The sequence below is a fragment of the Varanus komodoensis genome, unplaced genomic scaffold (assembly GCF_004798865.1).
Source record: "Varanus komodoensis strain SLA01 unplaced genomic scaffold, ASM479886v1 scaffold6_2, whole genome shotgun sequence".
Lineage (NCBI taxonomy): Eukaryota > Metazoa > Chordata > Lepidosauria > Squamata > Varanidae > Varanus > Varanus komodoensis.
Genome location: NW_025336346.1, coordinates 23,177,100 through 23,200,746, shown reverse-complemented (window position 1 = coordinate 23,200,746; position 23,647 = coordinate 23,177,100). Strand labels below are relative to the sequence as shown.

Below are 23,647 nucleotides of genomic sequence, written 5' to 3'. Positions count from 1 at the left end.
GTGGTGCAACCGCACTTGGAATACAGTGTACTCTCATCACCACACTCAATGAATGATATTGTAGTGCTGGAAAAAGTGTAAAATAGGCAACTGAAATGATCAAGGCTGGAGAAATTCCCATATGAGAAAAGGTTTCAACATGTGGGACTGCTCAACTTAGAGAAAAGGTAAGGAAACATAATAAAGCTGTACAGAATTATGTATGGTATGAAGAAACTAGATGAGGGGCCATTTTCTCCCTTTCATAATACTAGAACCCTTGTTCATCCTATGAAGTCAATTTGTGAGAGATTCGGGACAGATAAAATGAAGTACTTCTTCACACAGCACACACAATAGTATCCACTATGACAAGTTATGATGGCTACTAATTTGGATGGCTTTAAAGCGGGATTAGACAAATTCATGGCAGGTAAGACTACTAGTCTTGATGTCTACATACCTCCAGTATTAGCGGCAGTATGACTATGAATACCATTTGGAGGGAACATGAGAGGGAGAGTGCCACTTATGGGCTTCCCACAAACAGCTGGTGGGCCACAGTGTGAACTGAATGTTGGACTAGATGAACCACTTGCAGGTCAGACCCAACATAGCTTTTTTATGTGCTTGTGTTAATTACACTCTTAGCAACACTGCTCTTTCCACACAACTATCAGAGCTCTATACTAATGAACGACCACTCCTCAACATTCCAAATACTGCTCAAACAGTGATCATCCACAACCTATTATCTCAGATGAGTGCATGGGCCTAAGCCTAGTCCAATTCTAAAACACAGCGACCATTTCAGTAAGGCCATGCGTTAGCATTTATACCAACTTGTTAAGAAAGATCTTCAGTGCTGATATAATCTATATCCCCCAAATTGTAAGCACACCACTTGGAATTATTTCCAAATTAAGAGTTTAGAAGTAGGATATAAAGTCACAGTGGGAACACTGTCAGGGACAGACAGCCTGGCTCTCTGCAGATGTTCTGGGTTACAACTTGGCAATGCCTAAACATGGGCCATGCTGATTGAGTTTGATGGAAGTTGTAATTCAAAATACCTGGAGGGCACTAGTTGCCCTATCTCTGAGCCTCATACAAACCTTCTTCACCCGCAATTATGATCATGGAGGATGAGTAGCATTCTCTTTTCCATTGATAATGGATTTGCTCACAGTTTATTAATTTCAGAAATGCTGATGAACTCTGAAAACTGTCATCCAAAGGCTAGTTCATTACTATAAGGCTTCCCAACTGTCTAGTCTGCAGGGGGTGCATTTTGACCTAAATGCAGTGATCAGCAGCTGATCACTGCATTTAACACTAAAAAGAAAGCCTTCACAGTCATTTGAATGCAAAACATACACAATAACATTTATTTTTTAAAATAAGCCAGTTCTGGATATTAATCTTTGGCAATTAAAATCTTACAATTCAAAGATGCCCCCCATATGATTTATAGCTAGAAGCTGTCTCACCCAGAAGGCATTTTATTTTATTCAGTCAGTTTTCAAAAATATACTGATTTCAAAACTAACAAAAAAATGATGTACTGAATAAAGTTATTTGTATGCCCAAATCTGTCTCTTTTCCCAAAAAAGCATATTAAACACAAAAGATGCAAGGTATTAAGCTGCAAAATCTCTTCAGACCAACTCCTTTGTTCTTCCTTCTACAGAAAAACCATGCCTGATACTTTGAAGCCACAGAAGCTGCCCTGTGCTTTACCAAGTGGATCTACCAGATCCCCATGAAATACTATCAAACCCCCAAAGTCCATATGCTCTAACTATCCTATCTTGTTTTTTCATCAGCTCATATGCTGATATGATAATACAAGCCCCACTTCATTTATACCACACAATCACACTAGAGATTAAATTGAAAGGAAGTAATAACAAGCTCACCCAAGTCCATAGTTCTGTTTTAGAGAGGAAAAACCTATATGTCTGCCTGCAGACAATTTGCTTTAAAAACCTTTGTGTCGGTTGGAAGGATGAACAAAAGGCAGAGCTGCTTTCCCTCATAGAGACCCCCGCCCACTTCTGTACAATCAGTGATTTTACAGATTTACAAGAGAAAAGTGATATAATGAGAACAGTCCAACATAACCTGATGGCAGAAGTAACCTACCTTTGATAGCTGCCTCCTGAGGCTGAAGCGTTGGACCATGTTCACCTTTTTTGTCCAGACAAAGCAATCCACGGAGGAAGGGGGAGAAGACCAAAGAAGAGAGACTGACAGCTGTCTAAGACTGTGTAAAGCAATGCATGCTGCAGGCTGCTAGACAGACAACTCCAAGGGGATCCCTCCTAGTCTTGAAAACTTCAAATCAGTTCATTGTTCTTTTCCAAAGAGCTTTATAAAACATGCAGGCAGAGACAGCATAGAAGGAGGGGAAGAACCCTGGAGCTGCTCACCCGGCGCCAAGCTTTTTAGCACTTCCTGTGAGTCAGCTGTGAGGGGTCCTGACAGATGGACCACCCCCCTCTCTAGATTCATTAGCTAAATGTTACACCAGAGCCACCTGAGCCTCGGAAGGGGCAGGCTTGCTGCTCTAGTTAATACTGGGTGGGGTTAGCAAGCATGTGCCTGAAGTACCGGTATCAAGGGAGGTTAAGCAACAGCCAAATGATCCTCACAAAGATTTGACCAGCTCTCCCTCCTGCTCTTCTGGGTGTCAGCTTGATACACAAACACACACCCCTCTCATTTCAAAATGCAACCTATCTTGCTCAAACCTCCCAGGAAGCGTGGGAGTGATAGGTGATTAACAATGGCTCAGAGGAAGCCACACTCTCATATCTTGGGCTCAGCTGTGCCTAGTATTACTGGCTACCCATTTCTTCTTCATATGATGTGGGGAGGGGAGTTCACCTCTTCCATGATCATGAGGTACAAAGACACATACTACAGCAATGACACCACCTTTGCTGGTCTCCTAAAGCAAATTAGAGGTGTTTACTTTGCTGCAGGGAGTGAAAAAACCTAGCAAATGATTAATAAGAAATCGACTTCCATCTGAACATTAACAAAAACTCAGACACCATCACCTCAGAGAAAAGGAAAATAATTTATCACTACTTTGTTTAAATCTTATATTTCTATAGACTCACTAGCTTTATCTCTTAATATTTTCCAAATGATACTTAACCAAAACATCATCTGAGAAATGGAATTCATTTGCCCAGCACTCATATCCCCAAGCACTGCCCTTGTGAGAGCAAGTGGCAACAAGTTAACACCACTTACCACAGCCTTCAATTTAAAACAGTTAAGCAGGGGTGTCATGGGTAAGTCATTGTGGAAGGCTTTCTTTCATAGGGTCTCCATAATTCAGAGACAATTTGACACCACATAACAACAACAACCCGTAAGTGTGAAATGACTAAACCGTTTCATGGTGTTCTGGCAAAAGCACTAGAACAGCAGAACCAGGAATAGGGCATTTTGAAAACTAATGCAGATGTGTAAGGCACTCATACAGATGCCACAGTCAGTTATAGCCTTTTGAACATTGCATGCACACACACACAAAACATCAACATATAGCTCTACAGTACTAGCTCAAGCAGGATAATTTACTATATGTTTGCATAAGACATCACACAATGGAGCCCAGCCTACTCAAGGCCTTTAGGCACCACTGCAATACAAATAAAGGATTTTCAGAGCTGGAAAGGGCAGCATCTTTAACCCATTCCCTGCCACCCATAATGTGAATTCAGCAGCTTCAAGAATGAACATCTGAGCATCAGAGGTATGGCATAAAACCAGCATTTGAAATCTCAACTCAATGAAGCACAGCCAGGTATTAAACACTGTAAAAATCTGTGGTATGCCACTGAAAACAGTCCTGTCAATTATTTAAATATGACTTTACTGTATATGAGCAGTGACTGTGACCAAAGTAACCCACATTGATTATAAAGCTTGCCAGAGATCAATGGTTGCATCTTCCATACCATCTTAACTTCGCTGAACAAGGATACAATGAAATAACCTTGCAGCTAATATTTTTATAGGTTGTATTCCAAAGCTCTCCTTCTATTCATTGAATGTCCTTTGAAACATTTCCACAACACAACAGGGAGGGGGAGCTGCCATTTTTGCAGATCTTCCCTTTCTAGTATAGCCCACCTGTGCCACCTTCCCTGCTGTTCCTAAACTTGGCAGCTATGTGCAGGAGCTTGCAGACGGAAAGAGGGAAATCAGCAAATGACAATCACTCAGAGTCCTCTAGTACTTTGGGAAAGTATACTATCTATTTAGTTGATTTATGTGCTGCCCTTTTCTATTAAAGAGCTCAAAGCAACTTACTTCATTCCAATCCTGCTGCTCTCAGTCTTATCCCCACAACAACCGCCCTCTTTGTGTCTGCCCTAAAGTCACTTAGCTGGCTCCATGGCCAAGTGGGGACTCAGATCACTTGGGTGAAAGAACGCAGATCACCTGTGTCCCAATCCCACATTCTTAACCACTACACCACACTGTCCCTCAGGAGGCATGGCTGAGAAGACAGAGAAGAGAGGAGGATCTCATCTATCCAAGGACTGTGCACGGCCTCTAAATTTGACCCTTTCTAATCTGCCACTTGGGATGCACACCAGAGAAAATGACTACTTTCTCAAATGACTAATTCAAGTTGGAGAATGATGACAATGTTGCTTTCTCAAATGCAGAGATACATCAGCTTGTTTAAGCACTTCTTGACTTGCAGCATCTGAAAACTAGATCAGCTTTTAAATGCACTTTGTCCGAATTCATATTTCCTAGAAATTAAGCGCTTTTTCCTTCTGATGTTACAGAATACAATGAAATGATAGGTTAGAAATCTCCCCATATGCAATTTTTATCGGATAGGAGCCTGGCAAGATGGTCTCAATATTCTGAAATTAGGATAGCCACTGTAAGTTGTTGACCCTTTTCCGTGGTGACATCCCAGTTGTAGAGCTTTCTGCTAAAAAGCATTTGTCAGTCCTCTACCCATTAGTATTTTGAGATTGGTTAAGACCTTTGTAGTCTAGAAGGCCTTACAGAAGGCTCTGCTTTTTCTGCTGCTACTTGCTTTTCTACAAAGATTGCTTTATGTATTCATAATATTTTAGGCAAAGCCAAGCTTGATTGTGGTAATTTTGATGAGAGAAAATGTCAGCAGAGGGCACACACCCTACCCACAAAGGAAGTGCATGAACACAGTGAAACAAAGCTGAATATGCAGCTTTAACCTCTTTTATTGTGTTTAATGTGTACTACTTTGAGGGTCCTAGATGGTAGAAAGTAGGGCTGTAATTCAATTAAAGAAACAATCCATCATATAAGTTCTAACTGAATAAAATGTTTCAAAGGAATAGTTTTTAAAAAATAATTATGATTGTGTTCCAAGAGGTGCCATCTCAAAAAATACATTTCTGACTGCAAAAAAGAAAAGGTGGAAGACCTCTCTTCCAAAATGGCATATGACATCATCAATTTTTATGAGCACTAAAAAATGTATGGGCCAATTAAATGATGGCATCTTTTTAGTCTTTCAAAAGGGTTTCAAACCAATCAATTATCATGAGGACTAAATGATGGTGTCATAGTCAAGCAGCAGCATCTAATTTTATAAAGCTGAGTTGGATGCTTATTAGCACTGAAGAGCTGGTTAAGCTAACCTGAAATATAGGTATATATTCTTACACAGTGCACTCCTATGAAGCAGTCTGCAGGGGTGGCAAGAAACAGAGCGAGTCAGAAGGGGTATCCCAGGTCCTCTATCTATCTATCTATCTATCTATCTATCTATCTATCTATCTATCTATTTAAACATTTTTATGCCGCCCCATTCGCCGAAGCCTCGGGGCGGCTTACAACAATAAATTAATATAAACATTAAAAATCCAAAAAATACAATATAAAATAAGCCGCCCTGGCCAGATAAAATCAGTTAATACTAACAGTTAAATACCGCTTAAATAAAAAGGTTTTCGCCTGGCGCCGAAAAGCAAATAACGACGGTGCCAGGCGGACCTCTCTGGGGAGCGTGTTCCATCTAGTCTGACCCCCGGCTCCAGCCAGCTCTGCTCATGGGTTAAAGAAGCAAAACTTGTGTAAATCCAACAGGGGCTAAAAGATACCCTTTCTAATGGCAAGTCTTTGTTCTGCCTGAAATATTATGGAGTTGGTAACAAAAGAACCATAACGATCCCACCATTTCAGCTTTTATTATACTTTTATCCAACAAAACTGAGCACTCACACTAGTACAATGAGCCTTATCAGAAATGGTTGTAGTGTGGTTTACTATTAACCCATTTAAGATGCACCGTCTTGCTTCATACCATGTGGTATTAACAGCTGTTGGAACAAGTTAGTAAGCTCAGCATTAATACCTGAGACAATATAAAAGTAGTACATCCAGTGAAACATGTTCAGCGATGCCTTGTATTTTATAAGTATAGGTTAGAAAAAGGATTGATAATTCAGCCTTTGAGAATTAGGTTTTACGTTTTACCTCAATTGCATTATATTATGCAGTCAAACTTATAAATGTAGGTAGTTGTTTATACTATCATATCTGACACAGGATTAAAGAAAAATCTCAAGAACTCTTCCTTTCCAAACACTTTACACTTGAAAACCCATGCAACTCAATCCTATACATGTTTATACAAAAGCAAAGTACATGGAGCTTACTCCATGGTTTAACCAGGGGTACAAATGCTGGGTTGTTTGCCTCACAAAAATGCAGACATATTTTTGCCTCACAAAAATGCATCCAGACAGATTGACTGGATATCACAATAGATTACACTAGAAGTGAAAATCCCTGGGCTGTTTATGTCAGTGAAATCCAGCAGTTTGGCAGCAGTGCACTTTATCTACTAAAAAGCTATTTAAAACAAAAACATTAAGAACATTAAAATGACACATTTTAAAAGACTAAATTGAAGAGATACCTCTTTGAACCATTTCTAAAGTTCAAAGTAGTGGGGGCTACTCATGGCAAGAGAATGCATTCCATAGTTTGGGAGCACTACAAGAGAAGGTCCTTGCAAGCAGGACTGGCAAACCAGAATCCTTAGGCAATGGTGCTCTCAAAAGTTCTTTCTTGCAGGTCTTAATATCCAGCAAAGTTCATAGTGAGACAGGCAGACTCACTGTAATATAAATCCTAGTATTTATCTTACAAAGATGGAAAGGATGGGACATACTACCCATCTTGTTTTTTATTTGTATTGACAGAATATGTTTTAAAGGATTAAAAAGTGCACTGTCTGAATCAAATACAATCTGAATGGGGTGGCAGGGAGAGCCAAGAATTCAGAACAACATAACCTTCCCCAGCGAGCCTCATCATGGTAGCCAGTCTTATTAGCACTTAGGATCTGGCATTCCCTCCTTAACAGTGTGTGTACAAATCTTCTAGATAAGAAAGTTAAAATGAAAAAAAAGTTACTCAAAAGCATGTTTTTGTGTGTTGTAGACAAGGCACTTTCACATGCCATCCATGCTTCCCCTTCCCAAGGGCTGCATTTCAGTTTCCTTGTAAAAAGTTGAGACTAATGGTGATTTTGAAATGCATATGTTGAAAAGACTTACTTGACCAAACAAGCACCCAGACAGTGCTAGTCTGTGAAGCAGCATAAGTTACCCAAAAGCAAACATGCCACTAGAGCAGGGGTCGGCAACCCGTGGCTCCAGAGCCGCACGTGGCTCTTGAATCCCTCTGTTCTGTATACGCGTTACAGCCGCCGATCTGCGACCCGCACTGGCACAGCACAGCCGCCGATCTGCGACCCGCACCGGCACAGCACAGCCGCCAATCTGTTTCATAAATGCAACACACTATAGGTTTTTTATACATAGCATAAAGGTAAAAAACAATATATGCAGTATTATTTTCATCTTAGAGGTCAAAAGAGTTTTGCGGCTCCAGATGTTTTCGTTTTAGTGGGAAACGGGTCCAAATGGCTCTTTGAGTGTTAAAGGCTGATGAACCCTGCACTAGAGGCTTAACCATGGTTCTTTACCAGTCTCCTAGCTGACTCTTTACAGTTTGGCTTTTTACCAGTTTCTTAGCAGCAAAACCACTGGCTTCTGTCTCTTCCTTTGCGACCAACAGCCAGTTTTCCACTTTTCCCCATACAATGCAGTACTGTGGGTAATGCTGGATCCTCCAGTGTGTTTCTGTGGCACCTGCAGATGCCTCCCAGAATACCTTCCAAGGCCCCTTTGCTCCCTGCTGGAATTTTATTTTTGTTATTTTAAATTCTTTGTTATTTTACTCTGTAGTCAAATATGCTGCAAAGTAAACCCCAAGCTCCAAGGCTTTACTTCTCCAACATATCCAAGTTAGCCCAGAGGCATTCTTAGATAATGAAAATGGAGTATGAGGAAATGGAGTGTGTGCATGCTTATCTTGTCTAAATACCTGGAAAAATATTAAAGAAAAAAGGCAGAGGCCACAGGGCTGCTGTTATTATTTGATAAAACAGGATGGTGAAGATCTGGGGCTGGGCAGGGAAGAGGAAAAAGGGGGTGTGTATGATGAGCACACAGGATGCATGCTTATGTGGTGATCTGCAGTGAAAGGAGGGGTGTGTCTGCATGTATAGACGGATGCCATCTAGGGCAAGAGAAATATTTACAAGGAGCTAATTATCATAAAAGAGATGATGGTCAAAGAGAAAGAAAGAAGCTTGCCTTCTGTTTTGTTGGAGGGAAAAATGGTCAAAGAAATTATGTATGCTGAAGTTTAGATCCCACCTCTGTCTTGTACTCTGGGGCAAATTGTCTGTCTTTTAAGTATAACTCGTTTGTCTTTTTGAACTCAATGTATTGTGACTGGCTATACCTCCAAGCAACCATTTTGTGGCAGCATCCATAAACTTTCCAAATTGTGCCCACACACCTGGGAACTTCCTGGCCTGGTACTAGAATCAAAAGCTACCTGTACTCATTCAAACAGCTAACTTCTAGCCATCAGTGCTCATTAAAGAAAATATTTTTAATTACATAAAATGTAATTTCTTCACCCTGCACAGCTGTGACATCATATAACTATTTTCAGCATGGAATCCAACTAGACTGAAGTGTGTTTTGTTTCACATACTAATTCCTTCAGGACAAGCATTTCTAGTCAGATTAACCTAGATAATATTTCATGACAATGACTGTATTCAGACAATATAGAAATCCATTGTGGGCAACAAACCATGCTGGGTTGTTGTGGGGACTGGGCCTGTTTCTCCCATAATACTGAATTCCACAGCAGGTGTTTTAGACTCTGAATCTAAACTGGTAGAAGACTTAGGGTCAGACCACTTAGCTGAAATGAAAAGGTTAATGAGGTTCAAGGTCAGAACCGGACTGCCTTTGGTTTGGATGGGAGGCCCTCTGGAACAGGGAGGGGTGGAGTGTGAAGGGTATGATTTTATCACCCTCTTGCTTCCATGTCAAGTCAAATGAGCAGACCAGTAATGTCCAGCATTCCTGTTGTGTGGCCCACAAGCAGTACAAACCTTCCTGAGAGTGGAGCCAACTCCATTTGGTGGGGAGGGAAGGATGGGAATTCAGTTTAGATCAACTCCTGGTATGGGAAAGAACTCACTCCTCAATTAGAGTCTTAACTTAATGAAACTTGCTAACAACCTATATATTAGTCTCTTTACATCACAAAGTGAGTCATGGCTGGCCAGCTTTAACATAATAAAGACTGCAGTTAGAAGCCTCTCAGAATTGAAAAAGAAAAGGAGTGAGGTTGTTGAGCAGAGAGTCACCTGAAGCCAGACTGCTTACTGCAACAAGCCACTCTGACAACCTGTGGTTTTTTGTAGGAGTTGTTGAAGCCATGATGGGCTGGCATGTCATCCAACCCCAGAAGACCAATCCCACTGTGGATTGGGAGAAGTGGTGTGTAAGCTGCTTGGCGAGAGCGAGAGAAACCCCTTGGTAATAGGTCGGTGTTTTGGTTCATAGAACAAGCAAGTTTAAGGGGAAGTTAAAATTGCAAAGTAACCCCAACAATGTTCAAGTAGTTCATGAAAAAAGTTTGAGAACCAGTGATTTAGACCTGTAGCTTTCAGCCACCAATCTGGGACCTGCACTGGGCTGCTGACATTTCCTCCCAGTCCGTGAAAGAGCCTCTGTCGTGCACGTGCATGACAGCAGCATCTTGATTGCCGGAACCAGTATAGGGCTAGCTGTGCTCTTGCTGCTGATTCCCCACTTTTTCCTCTGCTGAGCAGGCTGGGGAGGGGAGAAGCAGCTCAACAGCAGCCAGCTGGGAGCCGTACCGAGCCAGGTCCACCCTCTGAGTAAGGCCCTGAAGACCGGGCCTTTCCCTTTTTCTGCTGTGTTTTCTACTGGGAAGAGAAATGTTGAGGCAGGGTTGTCCTGAGGATGTTTTCTCAGCCAGTCTGTGGTGGTGTGCACGGGGGTTTGAGTGAGGGATTTGTTGCATTTCATTATTTAACATTATGAATATTATTGTATTAAGTAACTTTGCCCAATTTTGTATTGCTCTGCTGTTAATATTTTTTTGAATTTGTATTTGCTATGAGCACAGTATGGTATTTATATTGATTTTATATTTTGCTATTGCAAATTTTTGATCAAGTATTCTTGAAAAGAAGCAACAGCAGATTTCCCAGTAGCCTTATTTGAATTACATATTGCTCTCTAAAAAATTCAGCTGTATGCAATTACATTTAATTTCAATATTTAATTCTTTTATTAGCATTTCTTACTGTTCAGTTTCTGGTTAGATAATTTTCATTTTTTGGTACTATATTTAAAAACTAATAAACAAAATACTGTATTATGTATATAATGCTTATTATTTCTGCCTCAGTGGTCCCCAAAAGAATTTTCCTATTTTTGCTAGTCCCCAACTGTAAAAAGATTGAAAACGACTGACCTAGACTGTATCAAACCTTGAAAGCTGACATACAAGAATAATGTTTCAAAGAAAGACTAAATGAGAAATCACCAAATTGGAATTTGGTCTCAAGATAGATATACATGTATTCTGCCTGAGAACAGATCTTTCCCTAAGGCAGTGATGGAGAACCTTTTAGAGATCGAGTGACCAAACTGCAACCCACTTATTTATCACAAAGTGCCAACACTGCAATAAAACCTGAATACTGAAATTTTAGTTTAGAAAAAAACAACTCATACATTAACATATTTTGTCTTAAAAGAAAAACACAGTAACAGAGAGAAGGAGCCATGCTCCATGAGAATACATGCCACACACAAACTTTGCTTTTCCCTGCAACCTTGCATTCAATATGTTCAGATACTCTGTGATATCAGTTAAGAGAGCCAAATCAAAAATCCATCCAGAGTCAGAAAGTACTTCTTGACCTTTTCTTTTCTCCTTGAGAAAGAATTCAACTCCATGATGAAGTGTGAAAAAATGTTTGGTGACTTTGCCTCTGCTAAGCCACCTAACTTCTGCATGGTACAATACATCTCCATATTCTGCATCTACCTCTGAGAGAAAATTTTGAAACTGATAAGTGATGCCTGATGTAATTAATGCTGGATACAACAATATGCATCACACTTTCCCACAGAAGAATCTCACTACACAAGACTTGCTGATGGATGATGCAGTGAAATTGCATGAGAAGTGTACTATTTAATTTCTATCTCTCATCACTAATTCTTGCAACTATACCAGTTTTACTTCCTACCATATTTCTTGCACCATCAGCAGTCATGCTTTTCAATTTACCCCAGCTCAGACCAAGATTGTCTACTGATTCATACACCTTCAAGAATATGTCTTCTGCACTTTCAAACTCTGCAGTGCACACAATTCTTCTGTAATTCTGAAGCTGGAATCTCTCCCCCAGATCAATATTAGTAGTTGAGCAGGGTCTGTAATGTTATTGCTCTCATCTAATGCTAAAGGAAAAAATCAAAACTTTTTGCCTTGACAATCTGTGACATATGCAGCTGTTCTTCTAGTTCTTCAACATGCCTGGTGATTGTAGATGCAGATATCAGGGCACATTTCCTCCATTACTTTAGCCATGCACTTCTTGACAAATTCACCCTCAGTGAAGGCCTAACATGCTCAGCAACACATTTAGTAGCATGATAGCTGACCCTCACAGTCAATAGGTTCTCTTCAATATGCTTTCTAAAACTACTTCGCTGCAAAAGCATAGATTTTCAGGAGAATTTGTCTTGTTTACTTGCACCTCCCTTGATATATTGAATAGTTCTTGTGACAGGATACAAAGTGCTTTTTAACATTGTACTCCTTTAATACTGAGACAGTTTCAAGACATGATCAGGCAAACTGCTTTATCCTTGTTTGAAACAAAGAAGTACACAATAGTCCATTTGTCATTAAAGACACGGTGCTCATCGGCAATTTCCCATTTCTTTGAAGCAGCACTTTCTTTTGCAGACATCTCTTACAGAATTTTTAGCAGAGTTACAGTATTATCCTCGAATAAATAAAAAAATATGAGAAGCATAGCTATAGAAGTTGAACTCTTCCCATTCTCATCAAATCCACCCCACTCTGGATGCTGTTAGCTGAGAATTTTCATTTCGACCATGGGAAAGAAGAGAAGAGACCCCTGACTCTACAGTTCTAAGGAATATCGAGCATAAGCACAGGCTAGGAATAATTTTTTTTTAATGTATTATGAATTTGACCTACCAGATGTCAGACTTGCAATCCTAAGTACAATGAATACTATGAGATTTATTTTTTAATAAACACACTGCCTTGAGATTTAAATCTACACAATGCTAGCACTTTAAAAATTGGGGCCCTCCAACAAAGGGAAGACAGAGTGTAACAGCAAGTGACAGGGCAGCCTCCTGCCTGGAGCAGAGGATATGCCATTAAGTTGGCTTCAAATTAAATGCAGGGTACACATACACATCACTGCCTGCCAGCCAAGCCACAGGTTGGGGACCCGTTTTAAAGTTCTGAATGTTCATACTAGCACTCTGAATTTGGCTTAGCCTTCAACTGGAAGCCAGTGCAGCTGCAAGAGGACTGGCATAACATTTTCTTGTGAGTCAGTGCCCATTAACAAGCTTGCTGTCCTGTTTTGGATCAGCTAAAGTTTCTGGACAGTTTTCAAAGGTGGCCCTGCATACAGCTCACTGCAGTAATCCAAACAAGAGGTTACTAGAGCATGAATAATTGTAGCTTGGCTCTCACTGTCCAGATAGCATTGTAGTTGGTATATTAGCTTAAGCTGATAAAAAGTGCCTCAAATGACAACTCCAACTGTAACAGCACCCGCAAACTATGAATCTTGTCCTTTATGGGGAGTACAGGCTGGATATTACCCAACTGGACAGATGATCCATCCTCTAACAGCACCTCTGTCCTGCCTGGACTAAGCCTCAGTTTATTGGCCCTCTTCCAATCCATGATCATGCTCAGACACTGATTCAAGTGGCTGCCAACTCAGCTGGGTTTGATGAAAAAGAGAGTTACAGCTGAGTAGCATCTGCATATTGGTGGTACCTCAGCCCATACCTCTGGATAACCTCCCCCAGCGGTTTCATGTAGAAGTTAAATAGCATAAGGGGTAAAAAGGGATACTGATGACGTAACTGTCATGGCACAAAGCAATAATCTCCCAGCACCACCTTTTGGAATCAACCAGTCAAGTAGAAGCTGAACACCCTCCCTCTTAGGTAACCACTTCATATGTCTCACAAAGTGAGCTCTGGCCCAAACAGCTTATGCCACAGTAAATTCATTAGACTTTAGGAACTTCTGTCCAGTGATTATAATATTCAAGTAAAACATTAGACGGGTTAGAAAAGAAGACTAACCAATCTACCCACAGAAGGGCCATCACAGACACCAAATTATTATAAAATACCTCAAATGGGCACCAAACTATAAATAAATTAGCCTTTTATTATATAATAAAAGCTAACACCTTTTGGTGTCATTTTCTGCTCACAGTCTAGAACTTGGGTCCTCAAACTAAGGTCCGGGGGCCAGATCTGGTCCGCCATGCCCATTTGGACCGCCCGCGCCCACACATGCGCCCACCACTGCCCACCTCACCCTGCGTGTGGTTTGTTTGCTTGGAGAAAATGATTTCCAAGCAAGCAAGCCGCTGCCTTATGCGTCTGCCTCGCAGCACGTGCCCACCCACACCTCGCCTCACTTCCCCTCACCGCACACGCCCAGCCATGCCTCGCCTCATTGTGCACCCCGCCCCCTTGCTGGCCCCCGCGCACTGCCGGCACCACCTTTCCGGCCCTCACCCAGCACTGGCAGCTTTCAACTGCCCCCCTGGTAAAAAAAAATGAGGACTCCTGGTCTAGAATACAGCGGTATTATCTTTGGGGACAGAGATACACAATTTTCATTAACAGGATGCATAGTGTATTTCATTTATTGTCAAATCCCACCAAACTCCATACTCCGTAGATCTAATTAGCTATCTAGATGATGATAGTTCCAGAGGGAACAGAATTAATTAGTAAGTATCAGCTATATGAGTTATTAACAAAAATGGCATTGCTATGCATTAATCAAAAGTTATTCATAGGAAATCTTAGGTTGGGCAAGGGTTGGGGCAAGGAGGCATTGCACATACACACCATATGGTAAGTAACAAGTCACCTGAACTCACCGTGTCAATTTTACTTCCAAATTATTTAAAGTTAGCATAAATTTGATAATATGTTCTAACATTAACCAATGTGCATAAAGTGGGTGCTTTTTATGCATGAAACCTTTACACATATCACTTTTCCCCAACTTGTTTTGTGTTCTTGAAGATGGAATGGACTAAGACATTTTGAAAGCACATTTTCAGGAGAAAAGCAAACTAGCAAGAGACTTCAATGACACAGGAATATCCATGAACTATAAGGAGAGCTATAAAAATAAAAAGGCTTCCAGTCCTAGGAAAGTATACAGTATTAAGGCAACCTAAGAAAGGTGTATGCCACTACATTTATATACCAGCCAACTGAGAATACGTTATGGATATCAGGGCTAGCTGGTTTCTTCCCCATTTGGCAAGTAGTAGAAAGTAATCGATTTGGTCATGTGGCTGATTTTATGATGTCACCCAATAGTATCTCTACCAGCTGCCCACATTCTTGTGCCATTCAACCCATCCCTGATGCTTGGAAAGTAACTGGTCCTCACTAACAACTGGTTGTTTTGGAGAAAATACATGGATCCAGGAAACTGAATCCCATATGGTTTCTTCATTTTAAGACTAGATTTGATTGCAGTCAAAACTGACTGACTTTTTCCAGAGAGATGTAGTGGCTAGAAAAAAATATGCTCATATCAGAAATTACTCTGAGAATCAGAGTTTGAGGGAAATGTATGCTGGTGCTACCAAATGGATCAACCAAGGGCAATGGAAAAGGTTGATGCCAATTGCCTAGAGGTACTAAAGAGACAGTGCAGCAAAGAAGGCTTTCCCCAATGTAGTGTTCTCCAGATACATTCAATTACATCTCCCATCACCCCCATCAATGGTCCTGGGGAATGCCACAGTAGAGATTTGCTATGCCCAGCCAGAAAATAAGCAGCTATAGTATCTGCACTCACAATGGTGCCCACTGACAGGGAGCTACCAGGGTGTGGTGAAGGAGGGGGAGAGAGAAGTGAGAATAGATGCTATTTCATCTTTCCTAAAAAAGGGAATGGTAAGATATTCATTAAAAAAAGAAACCCTCCCCAAGCCCCACTGTAGTGGATCATTTCTGGCCGGTCTTCAATATTCCATTATTGGCCGTTGAAGCTTCTGGGTTATCCAGATTCCTTTCAAATTGGCTGCAGTGCAGATATGATTATAGAACAGGTTGTTTTGTTGGACAATTTATGCTGAAACTAGACAGGGACAGTGTTTCTGTTGGTTCTCCTGGACCTCTCAGCACTTTCAATAGCATCAATCAGCCTTCCAGCCATTCCTCTCTGGTTGTTCCTGGAAGGGAACTTCTAGAAGATGGTACAGCAAGAATCTTATCTGATGATGTGGCCACTGACCTGCTGGGTCCCAAACTTATCCCCCATGCTGTCTGATATATACATGAAATCATTGAGACAGAGTGACTGGAGCTTTGGGGTTCAGTGCCATGAATATGCTGATGACAGCCAACTCTCTCTTTACTTTCCATCTAAAACTAAGAAGGCTGTTTCAGTTCCAGATCAGTGTCTAATAGTTGTAATGGATTGAATGAGGGCAAACAAATATAAGCTTAATCCAGAAAAGACAGAGGTACTCCTGATCAGATGAAAGGGGATAGGGATTCAGTGAGTCCTGGATGGGTTATACTCCCCTGAAAACTCAGGCTTGCAGTGTCTTTCAGGCCCAACTGCACCTGTTCCTATCTGCCACACTAATGCATGCCTTAGTTACACCCTGTTTGAACTACTATACTGTGCTCTACATGCAGCTGCCTTTCAAAACTGTTCAGAAACTTCAGCTAGCCAAGAATGCTGCAAACTATCTATTGGGGCCAGTTATAGGGGAAAAAACAGTCTCCTTGTTACAACAGCTTCACCAGCTACCTGCCTGTTTTTGGCACAACTGAAAAGTGCTGGTCATTATTTGAAGTATCTCCCTCTCCCATAAGAATCTGCATTAAGATCTTTAGGAGAATCTTTCTGTTGGCACCACCACTTTCAGAATCACATTTGATGGTGATGCAAGACAGGGCATGCTCAGTGACCACTCCTAGGCTGTGAAACTCCTTGCCAAGGGAGGGTAGTTTTTCTCCTTCTCTGCTGTCCATCCACAGGCAAAGGCTGCTTAATGCAAACAGGGCTTCAGCATTTAAGCAGGTCTTATTGTGCTTAATGTTAATTTTGTTCTTGTACCTTAATGTATTGTTTTATTATTGTTGTAATCAAATATTATTGTAGAGTGCCATATTTTTGGTAGAAAGGCAGGGTACAAGCCAAGTAAAATCAATAAAAGTCACCTGTTGAATCAAACAACAAGCTATCTAATCCACAATCTTGTTTCCAACAGTAGCCAACCAGATGCCTACTGGAAGCCACAAAGGCAATAGCCCTCTCGCTCACATATAACCTCTTTTAAAGCTATCTAAATATTGGTCAGTATCTTGTAGTAGTTAATACCACAGATTTATGTGCTGCGTGAGGTACCTCTTTTAAATCTGTTCCAAGTCACCCACTATTCATCTTCACTGGTTGAATCTGATGCTTTTCTCTTCTTATTATGCTAAAATATACATCTTCTTAACCATACTATAGAATTTTATAAACTTTGATCATGTTCTTTGCCTTTTTTCTAACCTAAAAAGGCCCAAATGTTGCAACTTCTTCTCATTGCTGATTTGCTCTCTGAACATTTTGGTTGCCCCTTTTTTTGCCACTTTTCAAAATTCTACCTTTTTTCTCCTGAATCCCAGTCTAACACTCTAACCACTACACTAATTTTTAATCTGATGTTTTTATTTACTGGGCTTGCCTCTGTTATACCTCACATCATTACTCTATATTTGATGTTGAGATGTTAACTCTTATCATCCTTTCTCCATAACATATATACATTAAAAGAATAACATGTAAACCTTTATACAACAAAAACAAAATTACCAAAACCACAGTACATTTGATTATCATTTCATAAAAAGATACTGACATCACTGTTTCGGTTTGGATTGAAACAACATCCCAATGTTGCTTAATTAACTGAGCGCTATCTACCAGCAAGAATATGCAAACCCCACCCAGGGGTTACTATGACTTTCCATCTCATCTGAACCTAGGTGCAGGGGTTATTTGTTGGTTATGGAAGGGTTATTTAACTCTCAAATAATTCCTGCTGCACACATTCAGACTCAGACAACACAACAAGCAATAGCAACTTGTGACTGGGGCGTGTTTATTTATAACAGTGGTCAGTGTGCATCACAGCTATGTAATAGCCTATCTAAATATGTCAGATGAACCATTTTGAGATGCTAACCATTTTCAGAAGGCCCAGAGCACCCTCTGTTGGCATAATGCTAAAGTTTGGAAGCCCCTATGGTTATTTGCTTTCTGTGAGAGCAGTCACAATTTCCATTGCCACAGAAAATTTCTGTTAATTGCCTTAGCACAGCTTAAGCCAGAAAAGATTTATATTAAGATTCTAGCACTAGAAAATGTCTCCATACTGCACAATCTTGATTTCTGAATGTGAAAACTCCCACTGTAAAGATGTGAAAAGTTCTGTGAAACTCCTAAACTCCAGTTTTTCTGCTGATTTACAGCAATTGCTCCTTTCTCCACTGTTGAATTGACCCTGCTTTTGCAATCTTAAAAAGGCAATACCCATGCTTTCACAGTCCTATAATACACATCAAAAATTTTAAAAAACTTGATCTGTGCTCACACAAAAAACCACCTACATTTAAAAACTACAAAATTAAGAGACCTAAGACAGTTGCTTTGTTCTGAACACCTATTTAAATATGAGAAAATCCACCCACTTCCAAACAGGCTTGGTATTTGAAGCACATAGAAGTATTCATAGGACTCTTGACCCATGATTTGATTCAGCAGCAGTTAGCACTAACATTCCACACAGTATGAAACAGCACACTTTATGCATAGTATACAAATGTACCTATTAATAAACAATGACAAAGAAAAAAATCAGTAGTAATTCCTCAAACACATCTTTAAAATGTAAGCGCACTACTGGATAAGACTAGGAGTCCTGCCCATGTTTTCTCTCCAATTGGTATACATATGCATACTGCCTTTGATACCGGAGCACACAGCTATCACGATTAATGGCCTTCTCTTCCATTAATTTATTTCCCTTTAAAGTTATCTAAATTGGTGGCTGTTACTAGTTCTTGTTCAAATGAATGCCATACTTTACAATGCCATACATACTCTTGCCCAGTCCATGTTCTTGAAAGTTTTCGTCAAAGAGAGAAAAGTGCACTTGGTAACATAGGTGGAAATTTGTCAAGGGTTTTTTTTTTTTTTTTAAGAATTTTCAGGGAACTGCAGTCATTGAAGCTGTTACTACATTCTAAAAGGGGAAGGGAATATCTTCCACTTCTGGTGTTGCTAGAGACCCAGAGAAATATTGAAAATGAGGAGGACAATGGGAAGGGTCATGTCAACTCTTAAAATTCAGAAGATTCCACTGCTAAGTGGGATGTTGCCACCCTCCTTTAGTGACCCTGTTTTCCTCATTCCTGATCTTCGACTGACAGCTCAGCAACTGTGTGCAAGTTAACCTACATGTAGCCTCATCTTGTCAATTTCAACCTATATGACAAAGGAACTTCCTTCCATTTGACAGCTGAAACTTGCAAGAACATTGACATATAATCTGACAAGTACACCGTTGTGAATCTCTGAAAAAACAATATTTGATTTACATGATAAACACCATTTCATAATTTTCTGGGGCTAAAGATAGTAACAAAATGACGCCAATTATGCATTTTTCAGGCTCTGAAAAGCATACCCATCCCCAAGCCCCAGCAGTTAACAAAAAGGGACAGCAATCAGAGCAGGGAGGCAGAGACAAAACCAGTTCTACCAGGCCACTGTGGTAAAGGACCAAGTGGAAAGGAGCTGGAAAACAATCCACAGTGAGTCCCACTGTCTGTTATGTAGCTTAGTCACACACTGGTTTAGTGTGTCATGAGAATCCATCCAGTGCTTGATTCTTCATTAAGCCACTGTTCTACAAACCTTTCACTTAGTGTGACTAAGGTTCAGGAAGAGGAATATTTAGATGAAGGAGAAGTTATGCAAATAGGGACTTCTTTCTTTCAGTGGCTTATGACTTTTATGAGACAAAGTAAACCAGCATCATTTGAGACACAGTTGAGAGATTATATGATCTGCTTCTACTAGAAACACTATGCAGGTCTATTCCCTAGCATATATACGTGAATCAAAAAGATCTGGACCAATTCATGGATGATAAACTCTGATCCCTCTTTACTTTATTATCTAGCAATTTAGATGGTCCCACTACCAGTTCAGTGGGAGATGTCAGCCAGAGAGCTCAGCACAATGTGTCCTAAGAGAAGGAAGAGTACTGGCTCACATTCCTTTTGTTTCTACTATCAGTGTCTTGAATGGTATTGATTGATGACAAACAAACTGCTATGTCCTTACCTGCAGGTGCATGAGAATGACTGTGTGCCTGCTACAATGTAGGTGAGATCCTGTGGCTCAAATATACTTTCGGGTGATGCACCAAAATTATTAATTAAGGAAATTATCCACAGGAAGCTCATAGGCACATGGTTATTACATACCAAAATAATGTTTGCAGATGCACAAAAGCATGACTTTTACCCCTCTATTTTACACACGCGCGTGCACACACACACACACACACACACACAGTGTCTAATTATAGTTAAGCATTGAAAAACAGGTTTCTGGGGCCAGGCCCTAAGCGGAGGCCTAGCCTATGCACGACAGAAGGTTCTGCTTATATTTTTACCAGCATATACACCTTGATCATGGAGTTATGTTTGGAATGGATAAAGATTTCCCAATAAGAAAAGGTCTCCTCATTCATTTATTGCTAATAATAAAGGTTTACACGCATGCACAAATATTCTATGCGTTGTTCTTAACAGCATGTACTCTTAGGTTTTGTTATACTTTTTATTCAAAACTATTGCTCGGTATAAAAGAGATCTCTTATCACAATGCACAGAGGAGAAAGAAAGAGATTAAAGTCTGCCTATAAAACAATCCTGCAGCTGAGACAGTACCTTCTCAATATTCAGTTAGCCCACTGCCCTGTGACAGTGAATTATCTTGCTCTGTAATCTGATCTCTGTACAAAGCATCAGCAATGGGTATGGAAATTTTATCAGAATAGATTAAACATAAGTCTTATGATCTGGAGTTAGAATTGTACTTTAGGAGAATACTCTTGAGCAGGGGTGGGCAATTAATTTTCCTATGGGGCCACATGAGAAACTTTGACAGTTGTTAAGGGCCGGACCAATACACTTACAGCTCTGCTCATAATGTATCTCTATAAAAACAGTAAATGAAATATTACAATGATACAATGAAAATGTGGAGCACAAAACAACACTATTTAATGAATATTCACAAAAATATTAACATTACACGAAAAGCAATAAATTCAATTCAATTTAGCAGATCCTTCAAAATAAAAGCAGTGCAGTTGTATTGCTTGCATCTATATTATGACGATATATATTTGCATTGACTTTTAATTTGCCAGCAACCTCATGCAGGCCAGTCAGGGTCAGCCATCGGGCCGGATGTGGCCCGCGGGCCGTACGATGCCCAAGTCTGCTCTTGAGTGACTAAAACTTTTCAATAAGCAAAAGGGGATGTAAGGGTAGTCACACCTGATTTAAAACCCTTATGAGCTTTAACTGCCAAAAGTTTAAGTAAATCTATTTATTGACCTTGCAGACAGCAAAGACAGCCAACAGGCTTAACAACATGTAAAGCTCATAGGGTAACATGCAGCCCATGTCTCCGTATACAAACTTTTTACTAATCTTACCAACCTCAAACATTGCTACATTTTCTCAAAGAAGAGTTGTTCCAGTCCCTTGATCATTTTAGCTCTTCTTTTCTGTGCTTTTTTGAGTTCTACAAAATCCTTTTTTAAAATGTGATGACTGTAACTGTACACAGAATTCCAAATGTGACATTATATATTCAAATGAGGGCAAGCAAAGATAATGACAGTTGCCTATTACTGCAAGACATAACTACCTTTCCCCCTAAACTCTCCCCAAATTCCAATTAAATTGATTAATATAATGCAGAAAAATGTAGCACAGTTGGAATGACAATCAGATGAAACTGTACCAAAAGGCAACCATCTACTATGGTACACAGATGCATTGGCTAAACTACACCTATTCTTTTCAGAACAACATTCATATTAACATTGGCTTTTCACCAAGAATTCATTGAGAATGTCACCTAGTTGAATCTTGGCTGAAAATTAGCAGACAAACACACTGGAAAGATAAAGTTTTGATACGGGAAAGTAGTCATTGTCTGATAGATAATTTCAATGAAACAGAAGATACCAGAAGTCAAACCTTACAATTTACATACTCTTAATTTCTTCCTTGATTCAGTTACTTTATAACCTTGATTTGGTAACTTTACTTAATCTGTACCACCACAGAGATAGTAATATTATCTTTACTCACTTTACCCTCAGATCTTGGGCTATCCAAATCTTCTTCCATGTTTCTTCGGTTAAGGAGTTTTCAATTTTCTACTGATCGCTATACCAAGAGAGATTGGCTATTTAAATATTTTGCAGTAATATTTTATTACTGTTCCACAGGCTACAAGCAAGTCTAGCAAGCCTATGAGACATATTGTCCTTACAAAATATTCTCCTGTGCAGACAGATTTTTTCCACAGACATTTCTGGTAAACATTACTTCAAGAAGAGTTATTTTAAATATTTATATCATTCAGAGGAAATGTAGCCTGTGTGTATGCTAGTGCAATGTAACTGCAGATTAATCCTCTAATTAGCGCAGTATATCATCAGTGAAGACACATCAACATCCATGTTAAGATGAAACAATCCCCCCACCCCCAAACAAATCTGCTAGCTGGTACAGAGTGATGTCCCATTTTGTTAGGGAACAGGATATACACTTTCAATCCACAATAAAAAATCTACCACGCCACTTTTAAGAGGTAAGATTGCTCATCAACCTTTCTTTAGTTTAAACTCACCAAGATTCTTCCATGGAATATGGATAATTTGGGAATTTTACTGAGCCTTTTTTCATCACAACTGAAAGAATTTTCATCACAACTGAAAGAATCTTCAGAGACTAGAGACTAGTATACAGCATTCTTATTCTACAAAAAGGTCCCATATAACTGTCCTTCTTTCAAAGTGAATACTACCTCCTACTGGTTTTAGATGTGCACTGCAAGAAACACACTTTCCGAGTATGTGGGGGGGGGGAGCAGGGGTGTGTACAGTGTGTACTTCTGTAAATATTATCAACTAAATTTGAGAGTCTATGTGGTGTAGGAGTGCAGGACTGGGATGCAGGTGATCTGCGTTTCAGTCTCCACTCAGCCAGACTCCCCACTAGGAGACTTTGGGCCAGTCATAAACTCTCAGCCCAAACTACCTCACAAGGTTGTTGTTATGAGGATAAAATTGAGATCAGCAGGAGGCGAATGATGTGCACTGCTCTGAATTCCTTAAAAGGAAAAAAGCAGGATATAAATACAATAAATAAAGCCTCAGATCAAATATCTTATTTAAACCCAGATCCAAACAATAGGCTTAGTGGCCAAAATCAAAGACTAGTCACATTCTTGTTTATTCAAGTGTTCTGCAAAAGAAAGAAAACCAAGTGAGAACAGTTACCGTATTTTTCGCTCTATAAGACGCACCTAGTTTTTAGAGGAGGAAAACAAGAAAAAAATATTCTGAATCAAGTGGTTTACTAAACTATTTAATAAACTATAACAGAATATAGTAATACCGTATTTCAACCTTGTAAAGTGAACAGCAGTCAACAGTGGCATTAAGAACCATCATCACTGTCATTAACAAAAGAGAGACTTTAAAGTTCGAGTACTCTTCTAGTTTTCGTTGAACCCATAGAACTCATCATCACTAGAGTCAGAATTTATGAAGCTCTGTTGCTCACAATCACTG

The 23,647-nt window shown here is 39.9% G+C and overlaps 1 protein-coding gene across 12 annotated transcripts in view; it reads right to left on the bottom strand.

The window, feature by feature from the left end:
• The window catches only part of TMCC1 (transmembrane and coiled-coil domain family 1), a 135,355-nt gene that overhangs the window by 77,832 nt on the left and 33,876 nt on the right, over positions 1-23,647 (bottom strand). The window contains exon 2 of one of the 12 annotated variants that reach the window (XM_044451399.1): positions 22,158-22,235. The exons of the other annotated variants lie outside the window; for them this stretch is intronic. Within the exon in view, the coding sequence (XP_044307334.1) occupies positions 22,158-22,196 (39 nt within the window). The 5' untranslated portion in view covers positions 22,197-22,235. The remainder of the gene's footprint in view (positions 1-22,157; positions 22,236-23,647) is intronic. 12 annotated transcript variants of the gene reach the window in all.